General features: G+C 49.1%; 1 protein-coding gene across 5 annotated transcripts in view; it reads left to right on the forward strand.

Annotated features, from left to right (window-relative positions):
- Positions 1–19,890, forward strand: part of SRRM4 (serine/arginine repetitive matrix 4) — a 47,414-nt gene that overhangs the window by 13,778 nt on the left and 13,746 nt on the right. For 2 of the 5 annotated variants that reach the window (XM_064674690.1, XM_064674693.1), the window contains exons 2-8: positions 5,583–5,726; positions 8,051–8,131; positions 8,562–8,633; positions 10,167–10,193; positions 10,858–10,908; positions 13,599–13,691; positions 14,672–14,834. In XM_064674690.1, the coding sequence (XP_064530760.1) occupies positions 5,583–5,726; positions 8,051–8,131; positions 8,562–8,633; positions 10,167–10,193; positions 10,858–10,908; positions 13,599–13,691; positions 14,672–14,834 (631 nt within the window). The remainder of the gene's footprint in view (positions 1–5,582; positions 5,727–8,050; positions 8,132–8,561; positions 8,634–10,166; positions 10,194–10,857; positions 10,909–13,598; positions 13,692–14,671; positions 14,835–19,890) is intronic. The other 3 variants (XM_064674689.1, XM_064674692.1, XM_064674691.1) reach the window with 3 other exon arrangements.

A 19,890-nucleotide genomic window follows, 5' to 3' on the forward strand; every position in this document is an offset into this window, starting at 1 on the left:
CAGGTGCTCAGGAAGGAAGTGGGACAGGGAAGGGGGGTCTTGGTGCCCCTGGGGACGAGGAGATCCAGCCATGGGGAGCAGGGAGAGGCTGTGCTTGCCCTTGTGCCTGACCCTGCCTAAGAAGGATGGTCCATGGAGGCGCTGCTTTCCCCTGTGGAGTTTTTCCCTCTGCCAGGGCCATCCATCCTGTGAGCCTCTGCCACTGCCAGCTGGTGCCCAGGACAGAGCCCTCCCCGTGGGCTGCAACCTCACAGAATCCCCCAGAGCATCTGGCACCGATTCTGCACCGCTACGGGGGCCTCTTCCAGCAGGGAAGCTCCTCTGTTCTGATCTAACCACGCATAGTAAATCAACTGCTGGAAAATAAAGAGCCAAGCTGCTTTTTTGGCCCGGGATGTGCCAGGAGCAATTGTTAAACCTTTCTGGAGTCCCAGAAGGAAAAGGAGCCTCTGCCACATAGAGGCTTGCAGCAGGACACAGGGTTCCCAGGAGCAGGAGGGGGAGGTGAGTCACGACTGGCAAAAATTCGATGAAAAATGTATATTACAGAATTGTATTTCTCTTCTGTGTTTAAACTGCCTCATGAAAACCACGTGCTTTTCTGCAGCTGGTGCCTCTGCTGATGCACAGAAAAAAAAATAGCGGGGAGAAGATTAAAATTGAACTGGCTTGGAGTCTGTGTAATCAAGGAAAATATCTCGGTGATTTGCTATTATAATTTTCAATAACAAACTGCAGGGCTCCTGGTGCACTAATAATAACGGGTTGAATGAGGTGGGGAAAGAACCTGCCATGGGGTGTTTGTGTGTGTGTGTGCTTGTGGGAAGCACTTACAATATTCCCCTTCTCCTAATTTTGAAGAGGTATTTTTAGTGCGTATTTCAGAGAGCTTTACATAAACACATCTGCTGGAGTTTTTTCTGTGAGATGTCTTTACAACCCTTTTTTCTGTCCCCTCCCTTTCCAGGGACAAGGGAACGGTTTGACTGTTTTCTTTTTCAATCAGATGAGCAAAGCTGGAGACCAAGAGAGAAAATCAAAGGGTCATTTTGCCAGCGCTTCTCAGCCCCAAGGGTGGATTTTAGAAATTATTTGAGCAGCTCAGACCACCCTCACTGAAGCCTGGGGCAGAAGCACATGGGATGTGGCCATGGCAGAGAGCCACCTGCCCTCTCCTGCACAGCCAAAACCTCCAAGTGAGGAAAGGAGAGGAAAAATGAGGTATTCCATCACCTGTCTGTGCACTTTTTGCATGTTACTCAGGAGAACTGGCGAGAGCATCCCTGGTGCGAGTGGCTGGGGGTGCACGGGTTTCTCCTGCTTCCCCTCAGGATGCCTGTGTCCTTCCACAGGCTGATGTTCCCAGTTCCCAGGCCAGGCATCCATCCATCATCATTTAATGCCAGTTAAACATTCACAGCTATTAGGCTCATCAGAGATGCTTTAACCTTTTTTTGTTTCGGGGCTCTGGTTGGCTCGAGCTGCTCCTGCCTTTTCACTGGGGGCTATAGAGAAGATGGGAACTTGGAGCTGCTCAGGGCTGAAGCGGGGATGGTATTAAAGTTTCTATACTGGTTTTCCAAGCTCTGCCCTGAGCTTGGAAGTGCTGTCAGTGCAGGCCTGCCAAGTGCAGTCAGTGTTTGGGGCCTCTGAAGTGCTTGTGTTTGCGGCCGGGTGCATCCAGCACCTGACCCTGCTGTGTGTGCAAAGGAAAATAAAGGATGGGGAAAAAAAAGGGCTTGGTTAGCATGATCCAGCCCCAGTTTGCTTACACTGCTGCTTGCAGAGCAGCTGGGAAAGGCAGAGGGGATGTGCAAGGCCACCAGGGACTGGGATTGCTGGGGCCCATCCTGGGGAGGTGACGGACAATGCGGCTGTGGGTGGGGACATGGCCTGGTGCCAGGGTCCGGCAGCTGAAAGGTCACTAGGAAGACAATTTTCCTGCTCTTGTCTCCTCTTGAGATGAGTTACTGCGGGGAAAAAGGCTGACTGATAAAAGCTTTGTGGTAGGAGACTGCTGTGGGGCTGGGACAGAGGAGCTGGGCTGGGACACTGGAGCCTGAGGGCAGAGGAGGGCAGTGCCCGGCCCGGCAGCGCTGGGGTGTCAGCACACAGGGATGTCAAGTGCACACCAAACCCATCAGCACACAGGGATGTCAAGTGCACACCAAACCCATCAGCACACAGGGATGTCAAGTGCACACCAAACCCTCGCTGGCTGCACGTCCCTGGGAGGCCAGAGGGGACGGGTGTCGCTGGGCTCAGCTCCCAGAGGAGTCTGCGTCACCAAGTGCCACATTTCATGGCCTGATGCGATGGCACTTGGCCATGGCATGGAGCATGGCAGCCTGGGATGGAGGGATGGAGATATCTGTGAGTTAGCTCTGCTCCCTGAGGCAGAGAATGCCTTGTGCCTTTGTCCCATCCTCTCTGGAGGGTGCCAGCATCCATCCATGGGCAGGAAGGGCAGTGGTTAACTGGCCTCCATGGTGCCTCCACAAACTGAGGGTGACATCCCTTCCCCAGGGAAGTGAGGCAGGATGGCGTGGCCTCAGGATATGGGGCTCTGTGGGGCACTGCTGGCAGTGGGATTCAGAAATGTAACGTGCCTTTAGGAAAGGCTGGTGGGGAGCAGTTCAGGCATTTTGCAAAAATAAACAGGGACCTCCCCATCTCACAGCAGGCTGGCACCACCCACCCCTTCTCCTCCAGATGTACATAGTGTTTTATGGTGGTTTCACCCCCCTTCAAATGAAGAATATTTGTGTTTTTTTCCCACCAGTGACCTTTCCTGCATCATGTCTATTTGAGTAGTAACAGATCATTTCTCTCTGCTGTCTATACATTCTGTTAGGGAAGGAAAACACAGGAGAGCCCAAATATGGGACCAAAATGAGGAGATGGGCTGGCTGGGCTGTGAAAAGCAGTGAAAAGTGTTTGCTCTGCTGGGGGACAACACTGCTTCAGCATCGGAGTGAGAACCAAACCCTGGGCATCCTTCTTGTCTCCTCTTCTTCCTGCCTGCTCTGGCCCATCCTCTGGGCTGAGTGAGCTCCGTGCTTCCAGCGGCATCACACTGAGCATCCTCACTGCTCTCCTGGGGCCGGCTCCAGCAAAACACCCACAGAGGGCTTTTCTTTCCTGCTGCAGGCACGAGCAGCAGGGAATGTGTGATAATCCCTCCTTTGAGGCCACAGTAATCGTTCACACCAAACTGCATCACTTTTATATCAGTCATGAAAGACACCAAAGACAATAAGAAAAAAATACAGTTTTATATATATATTCAATCAATGTCTGTGGAGCTCAATGTGAGGGGATTACCAGCCAGTTTAGAGCGTTAGGGACTCTCAGCATCCATCAGAGGAGAACATTTGGTTGAATGGAAGCCAGCCTTTGATGGAATTGGAGAATAATTATTTCCATCGATAATTACATCCAAGCCCAGAAGAAACGGTTCCTGGCACGTTGCAGGACAGGAGTCCTTGACTGCCTCCAGGCCAACATGTTTTAACCCCAGGACCTGGAAATCCCATTAGTGGGAGCGGGGGCTGGGGTGAGAAGGACATTGCCTGCCGTGCCCAGGTCCTGGCAGTGGTGTCTCAGCCTGCTGCCAGCCCGGGGAGGAACCCTCCTGCCTCCACTGCTGGAGTGGATCCAGCTCAGACTTTGCACAGGTCATTAATTTGGGGACGTTTTTAATGGATCCTAATGATTGAGCCTGTTCTTAAAAGGGGTTTGGGAAAGGCCACAAGCCAATTAGCTTGCACACAGACAGCGATTAACTGTGTAGCTTCCTGGATGGTTAAAAATAATGTTGGGAAGGGACTGGGGAATTTATTACAAGCAGAGTAACAGAGTTTTAAAGCCAAAGGGGCTATCACCTCCTGCATGTTCTTGGCCAGAAATATTTCACCCAGCTTCCTCCCAGTGACTCCTGTTCCTTGTATTTGGCTGTGCACATCCTTAAATGTTCAGGCATTACAAAATGGGCTCCAAGGAGGAATCAGCTATTAGTGAAAGTGGGAGCTTGCTGAGAGAGAAAACAGGTGGAGACACACCTTCTGCAGGTGCTCCTGTCCCAACTCCAGCCCCAAGACGTGTTGCTCGTGGCTGAGGCAGGCAGCACGATGTTCCCTGGGACGTGCAAGACTCTATTCATGCCTAATTGGGGCTTTTTTAACATCACATTGCTCTTTAACCACCCTCTGGGCCCCATTGAACCCCCAGGATGTGCAGCCCTGGCCCCACAGGGGGCCCACGTGTGATGGCTGTGGTGGTCTCTGCAGCCCAAAGTATCTTCCACTATGGCTGCAGGGCTGGCAGGGGGACATCCCAGCCTTCCCCTTCTCTGGTGGGGTCCATGCAGCCTGGGGGCTTAGTTGTGCTGCTTTCCAAAGGGATGAGGAAGGTTGGGTGGCAGACACAGCAGTGGGACCTTTCAGAGCTGACCTGGGCATGGATGGCTAAACTCCAAACCCAGTGCTGGGATTGGCTCCAGAATGGTAATGGGAAGAAATGGGGACACTTTCAGTGCCAGCTGAACTCAACCCACCCTGGATACCAACCCGCAGTCAGGCTGAGCCTGGACATGCCAATACTTGTTTTATCTATTCAAATAATACTCTGGATGACATCAAACCCCCAGTGTTCTTAGCACCCCTGCTGGGTACAGCTTATGGCTTTTCATTAATCTTTCCATTCTTTGAAATAAACATCTGCAGGACCTGGAAACCTATTTACTTCCATCCCCAGTGTCTGCACACAGGCTTGTTTGAGTTTGTTTTCTCCATTTGGCTTATTAGCTTCATTTCAGCTTGCACAAGCCCTGGTGTTTCTTAAAGACTGTTCACTCAGTGGCTCTGATCTTCACCAGTTCCCGTGGTCTTCCCAGGGCTCTTGCAGGCACTGACCTGACCCAGGTGATTCCCCTTAGCTCTGCTGGGCTGCCCCAGGTTCTCCAGGTTGGGCTTTCAGCAGCAAGAGGTGTGTTCACTGGCCCAGCACCCTATTTATAGGAGCAGGGAAAAGGGCTGCTCTTTGACTGCCAAAAGTTTGCTTCCAGTGAAGGATGGAGATGTGTGGTAAGGTATTATTAGGGCAATAACAGGTTTGGTAAATTGCTTTTGAAATACAAAAGGTTTTTTTCTGTCAGAGTGCAAGGCCTGTCCTGTCTTGGCAGAGCTGGTGATCTAAAACCCAGGATGCAGGAGAAGATGTCCTGACTAGCTCCCATTCTCCCTTCTCCCTTGGATTGGATCTGGACAGCTCCAGACTGTCCCTGCAGTATGGAGCTGTCCAGCTGCTCCTCAGCTGCATGACACTCGTGGCACCTCTCAATGCTAAGCACAGCAAGCCTGGGGTGCAGCTTTGACTGAAAATGGGGAATTTTGTTGGAGCCTTGTAGGAGAATTTCAGGGCTGAACACTGAGAGCAACCTGCATCTCTTCTTCACGGCAGCACAGGTCCTACCTGTGGAAAGGAAAGGAGATTCTCCAGGACATGGGAAACCCTCAGCCAGTGACCCCAGTTCTTGATGACAGTTCTTGATGGCTCTCTTTCTTCTCCTCTTGCTCTGGCAGTGGGACACTCGGCTGCCTCTCGTACCCTGCAGAGGACAGACGTCCTGAAAAGCTGAGCAGCTGCGTGGTCAGGGAGACCTCCACCACCAATGGCTGTGTCAAAGGGAGGGAGAGACGAGACCATGGGCACCACAGGTCACGCAGGTAAGAGCCAGGGCTGTGAATGGCGTCACCTCAAAGCCGAGGGGTGGCAGGGGAGGCGTCTGTGGCTGTTTATCCAGCCCCTCTGGGGTCTGTGAGAGCTGGGGATGGCTTAAATGACTCTGTGAGTGTACAACAGATGCATGTGGTTGTATGAAATCCCAGTGCATGCTGGCAGGGAGAAACCTGCAGTTCACTTCTACTCCAGGGCTAGCTCCTACAGCCTCCTTCCAAGTATCACTCTCTGGAAGACAGGCAACCTGCCAGCACGCCTCTGCACTACCAGGTCTGCTGAGAACCACCCTCAGCAATTCTCCTCTCCCCAGGCCTAGATCAGACCAGCAGCATTGGCTTCATTAAGACACAGCTTCATTATCAGCTTGTTGTTCGCCCCTGATCACTTGAGAGGAGAAAAATGAATGGAACATTGTAAGTGAAGCATCTGGGGTCTCTGAGCCCTGCCTGCTAAACTATCTCTGGGATTAAAGCCTCTCCGTTCGGTTAAAGATGCTGCAAAGAAAGAGCAAGAAAGCACATTTCATATCTTCAGATTTCAGGCTAAGTGGAACAATAATCTGAAGCACATTTTTAATTAGACTTTGATTATAATCACGGAGAAACAATTAAAGTCAGATCAGCACATGGGAGAAAGCTTCCACATCAAAGAGAGATTTTTCTCTTGGGAGAGGGAGAAGGGCTCTGCAGAAAGGGCTCTGCTTTCCCTTGGCTATGGTCCCTGGGTGAAGGGGCTGAGGGGCACCCAGACCTGAGTGCTGAGGAGCCCAAAGCTGTGCTAGGAGAAAGCACGTGGGAGCTGGGCTTGAGCATCCTGAGAATGGACAGTCTGTTAGCAGTGCTCAGGTCCCCGATCTAGCACAACCCTGGGGTGTCTCTGGGCAGGTGTCTGAGCTCAGTGACAATGAGAGTTCCTGGGAAATGCGTGACTTCTACCTCAATGCAGACAGAAGACCCACTGAGCCCAAAGTGTGCTATATCCCCTAGCAGTGCTACTGCTGGTCTGTGAAATCCTCAGGAGGAGAAAGAGAGCAAGCAGCAGTCTCTGGGTGCTCTGTGGGGCTGTGGTTGCACCTTGGATTTACTGCACCAGAAGCACTCAGCACTCATCCACGGTTCACAACTGAAGCACTAACTTGCAGTTTCGTTTTGCAGAGCAATTTTGTTTTTCAGAGCATATTAAAAGCACTAAGCAATTGGGTTTTTATGACAGTGTAATTTTGGTGGTAATTCAAGCCCTGGCTGATCAAGTGTTGAGGGGCAGTGGAGGCTGAGTGTCCCCCCCCAAAGTGCCATTTGCTGTGCATTAGGACTTTTATTAGCAATAACGTTTGTTCTTTCTACAGAAAGCTGCTCAATTTTTGGTCTTGTTTCTGTAGTGGAGATCCCACAGTATTTTCCAAACACAGGGCTGCTTCCACTCATTACCTACTCCTGGCTCTTCCCACTGGCAGGGGGAGAAGTGGGGAAACTGAGGCACACACTCAGCACCCTCATTTCCAGCAGTGATTTTTCAGAGGCCCTGGGGAGCTGGCTGTGCCCCCACAAGCTTTGGTCCTGGATCCATTTGGGGATCCACCTGGGAATCTATTTGGGGATCCATGGACTGATTTGGGATCGACCTGGGGATCCACAGGCTGGCACCAGCTGTCCCTGTCTTTACAAGCATTTGCTTTAGTTAATGAGTAGCCACAGAGTATCTGTCATTTTTTCAGCCCAGTGCTCTGAATTAATTAACCATGATATTTGCTTTTCATTGAAGCATAATGCAATTCGACATCATATGTTTAAAAAAGAAATTAATTTACAGGAGAGTTTATTTTGAAGCTTTAACAACTGTATAAGAGATTCATATCTCCTTCAATTACCATAGTGTCTCAATAAATATATATATATTTCTAATCAATTGCTACTTAACACATGTCAAGTCTTTATTATAGTTAGATGCATCTGGTTGTGATAATTACTGTGTGCAAATTAAATGCCAATTAATTATTTAAAGCATATTTACAAAGAGCAACAAAACCTATAAATCTGTTACAGAGTCGTTAACCTTAGCAAACATGTTTTAAATAATCAGCATTGCTGTGGTGTAGCTGTCTTGTTATAGCTCCATTAGACCCTTTAAACTGTGACCAACTAATTTGTTAGAGGGTAATTAGGCATCACTAGTGCCCCGAGTCCACCATGAACACTGATCTTGGTGCCCCATGTCCCTGAGGTGGGGATGGCAGACAGAGTCCCACGGGAGTTGATTTAGGGTTTATTTTTATTATTTTTGATGTTTGTTTGGTTTTTTCCCCCTTCCTCAGCCCTTCATGTGATGGGGAGAGGCCGCCACCAGCCCGGGGGAAGAAGAAGAAGAAGAAATCTGGCCGCAAGAAGCGAAGGAGGTGAGGGCAGCCATGGCAGTGTGAGGGGACAGGCAGGGCAACCCTTGGCTGGGTGTGATGGAGGAGGGTCAGTGAAGGAGGTGAGGGTGGCCATGGCAGCAGGAGATGGCAGCCTCAGCTGGGCATGAGGGAAGAGGGTCAGTGAAGGAGGTGAGGGTGGCCATGGTGTTGTGTGGGATAGGAGGGGACAGAAGCCCTTGGCTGGTCTGTGTAAGATGGAGGTGTGAGGGGCTGGGGGTTCCACAGCCCAGGGAGGTGCTGCCATCTTCTTGCCCTCCCCTCAGGGCAGCAGAGCTGGGTTGAGGCTCATCCCTGGGCTCATCTCATTCCCACTGGGAGCCCCCAGCCTCTGTCTGCCCTGGTGGTGCTGTTGGTGATGGGGTAAGGGCTGGGGTGCCCTGCGGTTCCTAATGCCCCTGTGTCTCCTCAGGTCTCCCTCCTACAGCCCCTCACCTGTGAAGAAGAAGAAGAAGAAAAGCTCCAAGAAGCGAAAAAGAAACAGGTATTTTTCCCTTGAAAAAGTAATTCAGCTGGCAGCAGCTGCTGGGGGGTTTGGAGAAAGGGTGGAAGGCACAGCTGCCTTGGGCAGAGAGGTGTGGGGCTCTGGCTGTCAGCAATGGCCACCTGGAGGTGAACTCTGGGCACAGAATGGGGTGCCCACCCAGGGCAAACAGATAAACATGTGCTGTTGGGGTGTGGGGGCAGAGAGACAGACAAACCAAATCCACAAGAAGTCTGGGGAGCATCAGCCTTCTGTCCTTGCTGTCCTATTCATGTGGCTCCCATCCTCTGGGATACCAATGGGATCGGTGCTCAGGGTTTGCACTGGTCCCTTCTTTCCCAGCCTGCAGAAAGTGCCAGGACCAGGAAAAGGCTCAGACAAGCTCCCCGCATTCACATCCCAGTCTCCTCTCCTAGCTCTGGTGACTACCTCCACCTTCCCCTTCTGAAGCCCATTTTTAATTCAGAGTATGATTAAATTTTAAAATTGCAAATATTTCACTGTTTTCTCTCAGCTGTTAAACCAATATTTGAAGAGAACAGTGGATACCATCTTCCTTGGAAAGTTCATGTATTTATAATATATTGAACCAAAGAGAGAACTACCAAAAATGGAAAACAGGGTGAAAAGTTGAGCTTCACTCTTAAAGAGGAGGAGAGACAAGGATATAGGAATTTCTTTAAAACAGTTTCTTCCCAAGGAGGGATTCTTATGCTCTTTTGCAAATGCCATCTCATGATGGAAGTCCTTGGTCAGAGACTCTTTGGCTTTGAACCCTTAGTACCCATTTATGTCCCTGCAAGCCAAGAATAAGCTGTAGCTGGTCCCAAAAGGCAATAGGATAAACCATTCAGGATTAGTGACCAATGGAGGTTGTTTCCAGACACCTGGTAGCACTTCAACTATGGATCCTGACTGACTTTGCCAGAGGCAATCTCACAGCCCCTTTAGGCAGGACTTCAGGCAGGATGTTGTGCTCCAAGGTGAGATGAGACAGTGGGCTCTGCTGTGTGCTGGGGCCAGGCCTTGCTGCATGGAAGTGTCCTCCATGCTCTCAGGGTGCTCTATATGAGAAAAGTGTCTCCTGTGTCATCCCAGGGATGCTTCAGGAGTCAAGACAGAGTAATGACAGCAGTTTGGCTGTGAGGCTGCTCTGGAGTCACACAGGAAGGATTTTTTCCTTTGACTGCTATTTGGTACTTCATACAGAAAACCAGGGAAAGGACTCACACTGGCCACCTCAACGTGCACAACTGTGAGGCAGTAGCAGAGAAAAGGGACCCACCAGAGATAGGGGATGTATTTGATCTCTCTGAAGACTTGTTAACCTGAGGATCTCAATTACTTGCAGAGTGTGCTAGTCACTTCTACCACACCATTTCTCAGCTGCTAAAGGAGAGCTGGGGCCATTCTACCCAGCTGGTGCATGAGGTCCTCTCTCAGTGCTCAGTCTGGGCCTAAGCACATTGTCTCTGATTCAAATTTACAACTTTGTGAGGCACTGTATTCAATGTACATATTTGTGTCTTGCAGGTTATCTTCAAAGAAGAGAAGGCACAGGTAAGAGTTGAGCAAGTGTGGGTGTTCCCTTAGAAATAATGGTTTAATGGTCTCTTCAAGGTTGATGTTCACTGAGTGGGGGCAGAAGACACTTCTTCTGTGTCTCCTTGTGGAATCCCCTTGGCTTCCCCCATTCCTTTGGGTCTGGGGCTACCCTCTCCTTATTCAGCCTTATGTGTTCCTCAGACCTCACAGGAATTGGGTCCCCAGCCTGGCCTGTGCAATCAAGTACATAACTGGTGTAACCTCTCGGTGTTACCTCTGGCAACCTCATCCATCCTGCACCTGAACCTTCATTTCTCTTATGATTTCATTTGCAAACAGTGACCATCTTTGAAACATTCAGAGTCAGTGGCTTCCCAGGTGTGTACTGGAAGAACTCTCCTGATTCCAGTACGTGTGTGTACAGAATCAAGAAGTTTTCATCTTTTCTGTGTAAAAAAGGCAAAGTCATCAAGTTGGCCGATCCCTTTAAGGGTTTTGGCCAAGCCCACGAGGCAGATTTGTCAGCAGGCACTCGGACCCCCTGTGCTGTGGCAGAATCATGAAACCCTTTCATTTTTACTGCATGCTCTTGGGCAATCTGGCTGTAACATTGATGTGTGATTGTGCAGCTTTTTATCGGAACAGAAATCTCCGAATTAATTAGCCATTTCTTATTTAGTTCTTCAAGCCCCAAAAGTAAGAGAAAGGAAGAAAGAAAACACAAAAAACAGTAAGTAGTGATTCATGGAGTTCCCTGCTCTGCCTGCACAGTGTGGGGCTAGGAAGTGCTTGATGTGGTGGGGCCCCTGGAGCTAACACCTGCTGCACAGCCCTAAGTGACTCTCAGGATTATTTTGCAGCTAAAACCAGCAATTCTGGTCTTTCTGGAATGAAAAAGGGTTTGTAGAGGCTGGAGATCTTTCCTCTCCCTTTCTTTTCTGATCCCTCATTCAGTACTTTCTCTGTGTCTCGCAAGGATGTGAAGGGTCTTGTTCATCCAGTCTGGAGCAGAGACTCCGGCTTTTCTGGTGGGAGCAGCATGAGAGGATGAACTCCAATCTGCTGAAGGGGCAGGCTGGCACAGTCTTACTGGGAAGGGCCTTGGCTCCTCCTGGTTTGCTGCTCTTGGAGGTCACAGTAGAGGCTGCTCATGATATAAAGTACAGCCAGATATTTGAATGGAGCCTAGGGAAGAGAAAGGATTTGTTTGAAGGTGATAGAGGTTGCAAAAATCTGGTGTTGAGGTTCCCATCAGCCCTGGAGTGCTAGCAGAGCACAGTCCTATGGGGCAGACAACCAAGGGGTATGGTATAAAATGGGGTTCCTCAGGGCTGGAAGGGAGGGCTGTAAGCTGCCTCTGTTTTTAACTTCCTTCTTTGTCTTCTCCTGGCATTTGCGGCTTCTGGCTTCTCACCTGTTTTCAGAGCAAGGAAACAGTTCTGAGGCTGCACCTTGGGAACTGATCCCCTGACTGGCTTTGCTGGCACTTGGGATACTGCCTGAGCAGGCCATTTCTATTGCATGCAGAAAGCCTGTCTCCTTTCTTCTGTGATTTCTGTGTGTTCAGTGGCACAGACACCCTTTTTTTCCTCAAACTGGGCTGCCCTGCACCTAAAAATCACAGTGGTAAAAGGGAGGATTCCTAAGTTATCTGTAAAAGCAGGCATCTCCCCAGCCTTACGTAGCAGTACCCTACCAGTGTGGTTAAAGCAAAGATCCAGGTCCTGCTGCTGTGCCCTGATCTCAGGGAATGAGAGCTGCTGGAATTGCTCTTTGGGGATAAACCAGACAAGGCGTTTCAGCCTCATTTTCTGCTCACAAATCAGAGCTGAGCCACTCCTGATTTCTGCAAACCTTATTGCTCCCAGGCGTGGATCATCAGATGGATCCCATGAGCCATCTCAGATCAGGATTTTTGCATAATCACGTTGCTTTGGCTTGTCTTCGCATCGAGCAACCGGTTATCTAAATCACACAGGACCAGTTTTTCCTCCTGAAGGGAGGGAAAACACAGTGGAGGGACTGGTGCAGAGGGTCAAGAGCAAACATGGGGATTTCCACACAGATCCACCATATGAGGGAGAGATGTTCAGTGTTGCTGATTTCAGCTGTATGGAAATAAGGAAGGCGGATCCCAAAATGTGGAGTTTTTAAAAATACAGGGTGTGAAAAGCATCAAAGGAAACAGCCAAGTGGAGTTGAAGGAATTGCTCTTGGAGGTTGTCCTTTAATCTTAAAGGAGGTGCTGTTCTCAAGTAATTATTTGCTGAGTTTTTATACCGGCAGGTTGCTAAATGCTGTCCAAACAGGCCATAGTCATGCTGTCAGTGACTGTATGGTGTGGCCACGAAGCCAGGCTGTTCCCACCAGCTAACCCACCATTAGCTTTGCCTGCTGGCACAGCCATGCCAGCCTGAGCAGATGGATGTGCTGCCAGGTCTAAAATAACTGCTGTGGTGGGCACTGGTGAGAGGGAATGGGCACAGAAGGTGGCAGGTAGCCTGTCACCGATGTCACCCTGCTCTCTGCATGCAGGACCTCAGCTGTTGGTGCAGGCAAGAACAGCCCTTCAGTGACAGGGCCAGGCAATCCATGAGAAACAGGCTGGATGGGGCAAAGGGAAGCACAGCAGGGCACTGGACCTGTGTCCCTGTGCATGGTTTGCTGGGGACTGTTCTCAGGCCCTGTCACAAAAGGAAGCAGCAGTGACTGGGCCCCTGGCAGAAGCCAGGTGAATAGTCCTGCCCCTCCAGCAGGAGCCATGCACAGGGCAGGCTGCAGTTAGGGAAGCTGTACTTTGTGTAGCAGCCATGAGAGCTGCCCCCAGGACTGGCCAGATGCTCCCACCTGGAGAGGGTGGGGAAGGCTGGGCTGTTACCGAGTGTACTGTTTCACTTGGAGCTTGTCCTTCTGCATTGCTCTTTAACAAGGAGCCAGCACTACGGAGAGGGTTGGAGGTTTGGGATGGGTTGCCCTGAAGGATGGTGCTCCCTGCAAGGCTCAGCAATGGGAAGGTCTTGGGCTGTTGCCTGGCTGTTTTAGGGTACTTTGCAGGATGAAAGGCAAGCACATAGTTCTTTAAAGTCTTGAAAGCAGAAAGGGTTGGTGCTGGCTGCTGCACTCCTGCAGGCTTGTCCACAAATCTTTCCCCAGCAGGCTACAGAGCCAACCTAACAGCTTGTGTGTAAAATGCTAGCACAGACCTTGGGAAGATGGCTGGCCTTAATGTCGGTGTAGCAATGAAAGGACGGAGAATTTCATGCCTTGATGTTCTGTACAGTGTTTCACACACCAGTCTCTGGTTTAAAGCTCAGATCTCCGTTCTGGTTGGAATGTTATTGACTTCAGCCTCCAGCTGCTGGCTCTTGCACCCCCCCCATCTGTTGGCCTAATGCGGGTTTTCCTTTCTGCCCCTCAAAGCTCTCGTGGGCGCACCCGGAAATCTCATCGCCACCGCCGCTGCCACTCCCGCTCGGAGAGCTCCGACTCCCACTCCCCCAGCTGCCGGAGCAGGTAACGGCACCGCTCCCCGAGCTCAGGGTCCTCAGCGCTTCCCTGGGGGCTCAAGGACACGGTTGCCATGGCCTGCCTGAGCCACGGGCTCTCTGTGCAGAGCCACGTCCCATTCTGGTAACTGCAGTGTCACGTGCTGGGGCTGAGCTGCTTGTGGTCTCGGCCACAGGAGGGTTTTGCCTCGAGGAGCAGTGGCTGCAGCTTTTTGGTCTGACAGTCACTTCTAATCCCCATGGCTGATGATCAGCCCATGACAGCTGATTCCAGTCTAGTGTCCCTTCCCCAGCCCAAGGGCTCTGTCCTGCTGATGTTCCAGGAAGCCATTAAACATGGTCTTAGAAATGGAAATACATTTACCCGTGGCAATCTATAGCCACTGTCTTTGACCTGATTAAAATCTCTGTCCTGTGGATGACAGGACCTGGGGCCCGCTAAGTGGATGCTGGTGTTAGACCCGGCATCACTGCAACAGCAAGTGCTTTAAACACATCATGAGTTCATGTTTCATGTTCTCTGAAAGCACTTGAAGAACCCACCCCCACTCTCCCACTTCACTCCCTCTAAGTGCTGTGAATTTTCTTATGAAAAGCTGATGATCAGTGGGGGGAGGAATGCAATCAGTAATTGGAGGGGTGCTCACTCAAGAGCAGAGTGTGTCTTCTCTTGGAGGTGTATCACCATAGGAACATTCTAGGCTGCATGAAGGTATAGTTTGCCTTGAGCCACCATAAAATCATGAGCTGGAGCCAAACTCTGAAGTTAAGGTCCAAAGCCTAGATGCAAAATTATTATTTTTCTTTTAAGACAGAAAAGCAAAACACCCCTTTCTTCCCATTATGACTCCACAGAGCAGTCACGTGGGAGACATTTTCCCACACACAGTGTCCTGGCACAGAGCTGCCAAGGGTTTGTATGGAGCTGGTAACGGGCACTACTGCAATACTAAGGAATAACATTTTGGTTCTTCATGTCTTCTGGAGGCACAGAGCCAGGTCTCGGGAGGAAGGGTGTAAAATACGGCGAAGACACTCCCGGCACCATTCAAAGATCACTGCAAAGAGAAGCTCCTCTGCAGAGGTTCAGGCCAGTCAAAAAGCCAGCCAAACCCTCCCACTCTACAGCTTCCTGTCTCCTAAGGAAGTAGTAAGTATTATACACTGTCCTTCTTTGCTTGAACTAGCCAGAGAAATCTGGGCAAGAACTCTGATATGAAATTTTTATAACTCAATTATAGTGATGTTAGACAAACTTGGTTAAACTGTATTATTAATTCATGGTGCTGTTCTCCAATGTATGTAAAGTCATTCCTTCCTTCAGCACTTTCACACCAAGGGTGGGGCTGGAGAGGGGAAAAACTTACAAGGGCTTTAGCCTATGAATAATGAATTAAGGACATTTAACAAGAAAAAAAAAAAAAAAGGTGGCCTCCAGCAAGGATATTTTACAGGAAAGTGTTTGTTATGCAGTCTTTGCTCAGCTGGATGTGGACTTAATTCACTGGTCTTCACATCCAAAAGTTTAGTCCTTCAGGGTAATAAAGGGTATCAAACATATATAAAAGGAACATTTACATTTAATGAGTTGCTGATTATTGGCAGGGGATGTTTTCTGACTATCAGGACCCTTCTAGGATCACTGTTGCTCTGGACTGACAAGCCCAGGGGCCAAATTCAGAACTTATGAGTAGCCCTCATTGATGCTAATGGGAACTGCATGTGCAGCTGAGGGTAAAATCAGAATCAGTGCCTTGGGATGTTTTTCCATATATATGGAAAGAGATGATATAATACAAGAATTGAGGGAGCAAGAGGTGGAGGGAAATATTAGCTACAGATTGATATCAGTCTTCCTTTTCCGTGACACGTTTCCCATTTGTTCCTGGCAGCAGCAAAGCAGAGGTGTGATGCTCTTTGACTGTGGTGTTAGCATCAGATAGGCATTCTGGAGAGATTAAATTGCTACATAGGACTGGAGGTAGTGCAGAATCTTGTACTCACATGTGTGGATGTGTAATGCTAGAGGTGTTCTGAGTACAGAGTCCTCCAAGCCCTGAAGTGTTTTTCTCCTTCAGGCCCAGTCATCAGTTGGAAATAGCTCAGCCACACGCAGGAGCTACATCAGATATGAGAGAAATAGTGCCAGCAGGAGGAGAGACTCTACCCACACAGACAGCGTGCCCATCAAAATACCCAGGGATTGTACGTGGGCACAGACAGGCACAAGCTGTCTCTCAGCATTATAGACGTGCCTGTTTGCTCTCGTTAGAGAGGCTCCTGAGCGTGTGGGGCCATGTGAGTCACTGCTTGGGAAGCCTTATAAGGCAGCCTGGAGAGCAGAACCCGCACACCACACGTTGATGTGTGTGTGCACAAAAACAAGGTATGCCACGAGTTGGGGGTGTTGCCCTCTGTCAGCTTGAGAAGGTAGGAATGAGTTTAAGAGCTCCTCCCAACAACGAACCAGCCAAAGACTGCATCGTGTCACCAGGGTGTTGTTTGGTTCAAACTGCGTATTTTACATAAATGCTTTTGAGCCTAAGCCTGGTTTTTAATTAGTACTAGGTTTACTCTCTCTGAAGCCAGGCTCCCTGAGTCCTGTGAGGCCAACTGCCAGCTGTTCTGTTTCCTGAGAAAGAGTAAACTCTAATTTAAAATTTTAAAAGCTTTAAAATGAGCTAAACTCAAGCATGCTGCACTCCCCTTTCCCCTATTTTCACCTGAGGTAAATGAGCACACAAGCTGCAGGGCAGGAAAAATCAGAGCTTGACAGTTCCAGATGCAGGGAGTGGATGCAAAGTAGAAGTCATCAGGACCCTCCTGTATTCTTTCTAGTGAGGGTTAATAACACAGGCAAATATTTCAGTGACTAAAAGACATCATCACTGATGCAAGCCACTCTTCTCCTTCTGTCCCCAAAAGAAATACAGTCTCCTGGGACAGCATTCAAGAGCATATTTAAGCAGTTGTTTAAACTGAACAAGTTAAGAGCTGCCCCTGAAATTTTTCTGAATAAGATCATTAAATATCATGCACTCAAAACTGGCAAGGGAAAAATAGAGACCTTAAGTCTCATTTATTAATGACTATACACAACCCTTTGATGCCTCTCCTCTTTGTGAGTTAAATGGTTGCTCTATTAATAAGCTTAGTTCTGTCAGGCTCCACTTTGAGAGCAGCCTGGATGTGTTCTCGAGTGAAACTGTGCTCTCACAGAAAATGCTGATCACATATAAAAAATAAATTACTGGAAAATAAAGGATTTTGTGGGGAAAAAAAAAAGCAAGCCAGAACTGGTATACAAAAATACCATGTTTCAGTCCTCTATGAGGGTTGGTTTGTCCCATTTCCTAGCCTTCCATTTGGCCTGGGCTTCCAAACCCTTGCCCAGGGAGATGCAGTGTCATATCTCCAAAGGAAAGGGATTGTCCAGGGAGGATCTCAACATACAGAAAAGACCCAGAGAGACAATACACAAACTCCCATGAGGTACTGCTACAGCACTTCCAAAGCACAGGGTTTGCTTTTTAAACCATTGTTTTTCTTCTGAAAATTTGATGTGCTTGGTTCTAAATTCTGCATTCCCCCTGCACCGTTTGTCTTCCTTTTGTAACAAAACAGCCACAGTTTCTACCTAGGTCTACTTGAATTGATGAGGGACAAAGCACACAAAATAATGCCCTGCCCATGCACCTACCTTGCAGCTTCTTTCCCCCTTTATGCATAAGTTGATGCACACACACATGCATGTACACATGCAGAAACACCCCAAAGTTCCCTGCTACTTCTCCTTTTGGCAGTGAATTTCCAAGCTTCTCCCTCTCTTTCTCCTTTAATCCCCTGCAGCTGCAGTAGCCACCTACTGAGCACAGGATTGTGGGTCTGTGCCTCAGCATGCAGAGGAGCTGTGGGGAATGTGCAGCATTTATTTCTTTACAGAATGCCCCTAACCTGCTGCAGACACTTCATTCCACACTGACACAGATGTAGGATGTGCCACTGTGCTGTCAGCTAGCAGTGCAATATAAATACCTGCAGGGCATGGATCTAATTGCCTTTGTTGTTCCTGATGAAGATAACTGCACAAATGCATACACTTTCCTTGCCAGCTCCTTTACTTCCATTGTAACTCATTTGTGATGCCACAAATTAACACAGGCTTGAGCCAGATTTCCAGTGAGGCTCAGTGGGGTACGGCTGGTCCAAATGATGCTGTTTGTCTTTGTGCTCATGTCTGCAGGCAAGTAGAAGGGAAATGCTGGGCAGGGAGTGGGATAACCTGTGCTGGAGGGCTCAGGAAACCTTATGTCAGACCTGCATGGTGGCTTGCTGCTGCTCTCTGTTTTCTAGCCTGGGTTTTGGTTTACACAGGAAAAGCTATTCTTTTGAATGTTAGGCAGCATGTTTTTGACAATAAACAGGGCCCTCAAAGAGGAGAAAGGTAAAACCTTCCATAAATGTGGAAGTTGTTCTCTTTTTTCTTGTCCTGTTCTCCACTCTCAGCCGAGGGACTGAGGTTACCCCTCATTATTGTCTGGCAAATCCACAGCTCATTGCTGGACCAGCAGCTGGGAGGAAGGACAGATGCCTGTAGCCATTGAAGGGGTGAGCATGCATCAGGTACCAAAAAAAGGTGGGAGAAGGAAAACCTTTGCTCCAGACAAGTGCCAGCCTGGCCCAAGGTGAAGGGGGGACACCCTGGCCTGTGTCACACAACACTGGCTGCACCCCAGCAGGCAGAAAAAGGTCCTTGAAAAGGAACAAACTTTTGCCTGGCATTTTCTGGAGTTGACCCCCAGCAGTGGATTGGTGAGCCAGGCTCTCAGCAGTGTTGCCATCCAGCCCAAATAACCCAAGTTTAGAGCTTGCAGGGACAGTCCTGTCATTGCCTCCATGCTCTGGGACTCAGCTTAGTCCCTGTGGTAGAGAAAGCCTCACCCTGAACTCTCCATCTAGCAAAAAAAAAAAAAAAGGATATTTTCCCACTCAATATTCCTCAAGTCATAGATTCATAATTGTGCAGAAAGGGGTTATATTGAATTCCTACAGTATTTCTATTCTTTTATGCTCAGTAAGAAGTTGGCTTTTCAGGTTATCAGCAGAGATGAGCCCATTTCCCCAGGTGAAAGCCTCCCCCAGCCCCCTGCCCTGGCAGGTGGAGGTACCCCAGGCCCAGCCCAGAGCCTCAATCCCCCTGAGCAGCCCCTCAGCAGGTGCTGCTCCCTGTGCTGGTGGCTCCTGGCAGATGTTTGCCCAGCCCTGGCTGAAAGCAGGGCTCACCAGGGTCATGGACACAAGTGTTTTATTCCTTTCATTAATACAATGCCCACAAAAGGAGAGCAAGGGAGACATTATGCTCCTCTGCAAAAGAAATTAACTCTGCTTTGAAGTGAGTTGCAAAACAAGGAGAAAAAAGGCCCAAGTAAGAAATCCTCCAGCTTTAAGTGAGGCTGTGCCACGCTGGGCACTGATGGGTCTCAGTCCCTGTAGGGCTGAGAAAATGTGTAGTCATCTCTCACCCTGGGCCTGTCTGTGGCACAGTAAATGGAGTTGTTCAGTTTAATTGGAAGATGAGCAGTGATTGTATTTTTGTAACCTATTAGATCTTGCTGTCTCTTGGTCTGGGACTGCACTCAAAATTACAGTCTGGAATAAGAGTGAAGGCCTCATTTCTCTCCCCCTTCATCTTGATTAAATCATGATTTGAAACAGAAAAATCCAATAAATACATATCTTGGGTTCCCTTGAGGGCAGTGGTAGGTTCCCTGCTGAAAGCTGGAGGAAGCAAAGTTCATGAGATTACTTAATTACTTATTAGAGAGGGGGAGTGAAAATCCAAATGTTCACATAGAGAGAATTAGATTTGTGAAAGAGCAGAATCTTCTAAGACACCCTAGAAAAATAAAAAGCCATTAGAATTCAGAATAACACAGAACAGTGTGATTCAGCTGAGCTTTGTGCAGTGCTTTTAGATGTAGCGTTCTGTCTCCATCCTGGGTGGCAGGCATGACTTTCAGAAGCGGTAAAATGGGACGAGAAGCAAAGCTGAGGTAATCAGATGGGGACTGTGGGGAACTGGTCTGAGCAGGCAGGCAAGCTGAGCACCTGAGACTTGTCCTGGCTCTTGCTGCAGGACAGCATCCCCCTTGGAGCCCACAGAAAGCTACTGGCTACAGCCTGGTACCCCAAGGTGGTGAGGCTGG

This window comes from Pseudopipra pipra, chromosome 18, assembly GCF_036250125.1.
Source record: "Pseudopipra pipra isolate bDixPip1 chromosome 18, bDixPip1.hap1, whole genome shotgun sequence".
Taxonomy (NCBI): domain Eukaryota; kingdom Metazoa; phylum Chordata; class Aves; order Passeriformes; family Pipridae; genus Pseudopipra; species Pseudopipra pipra.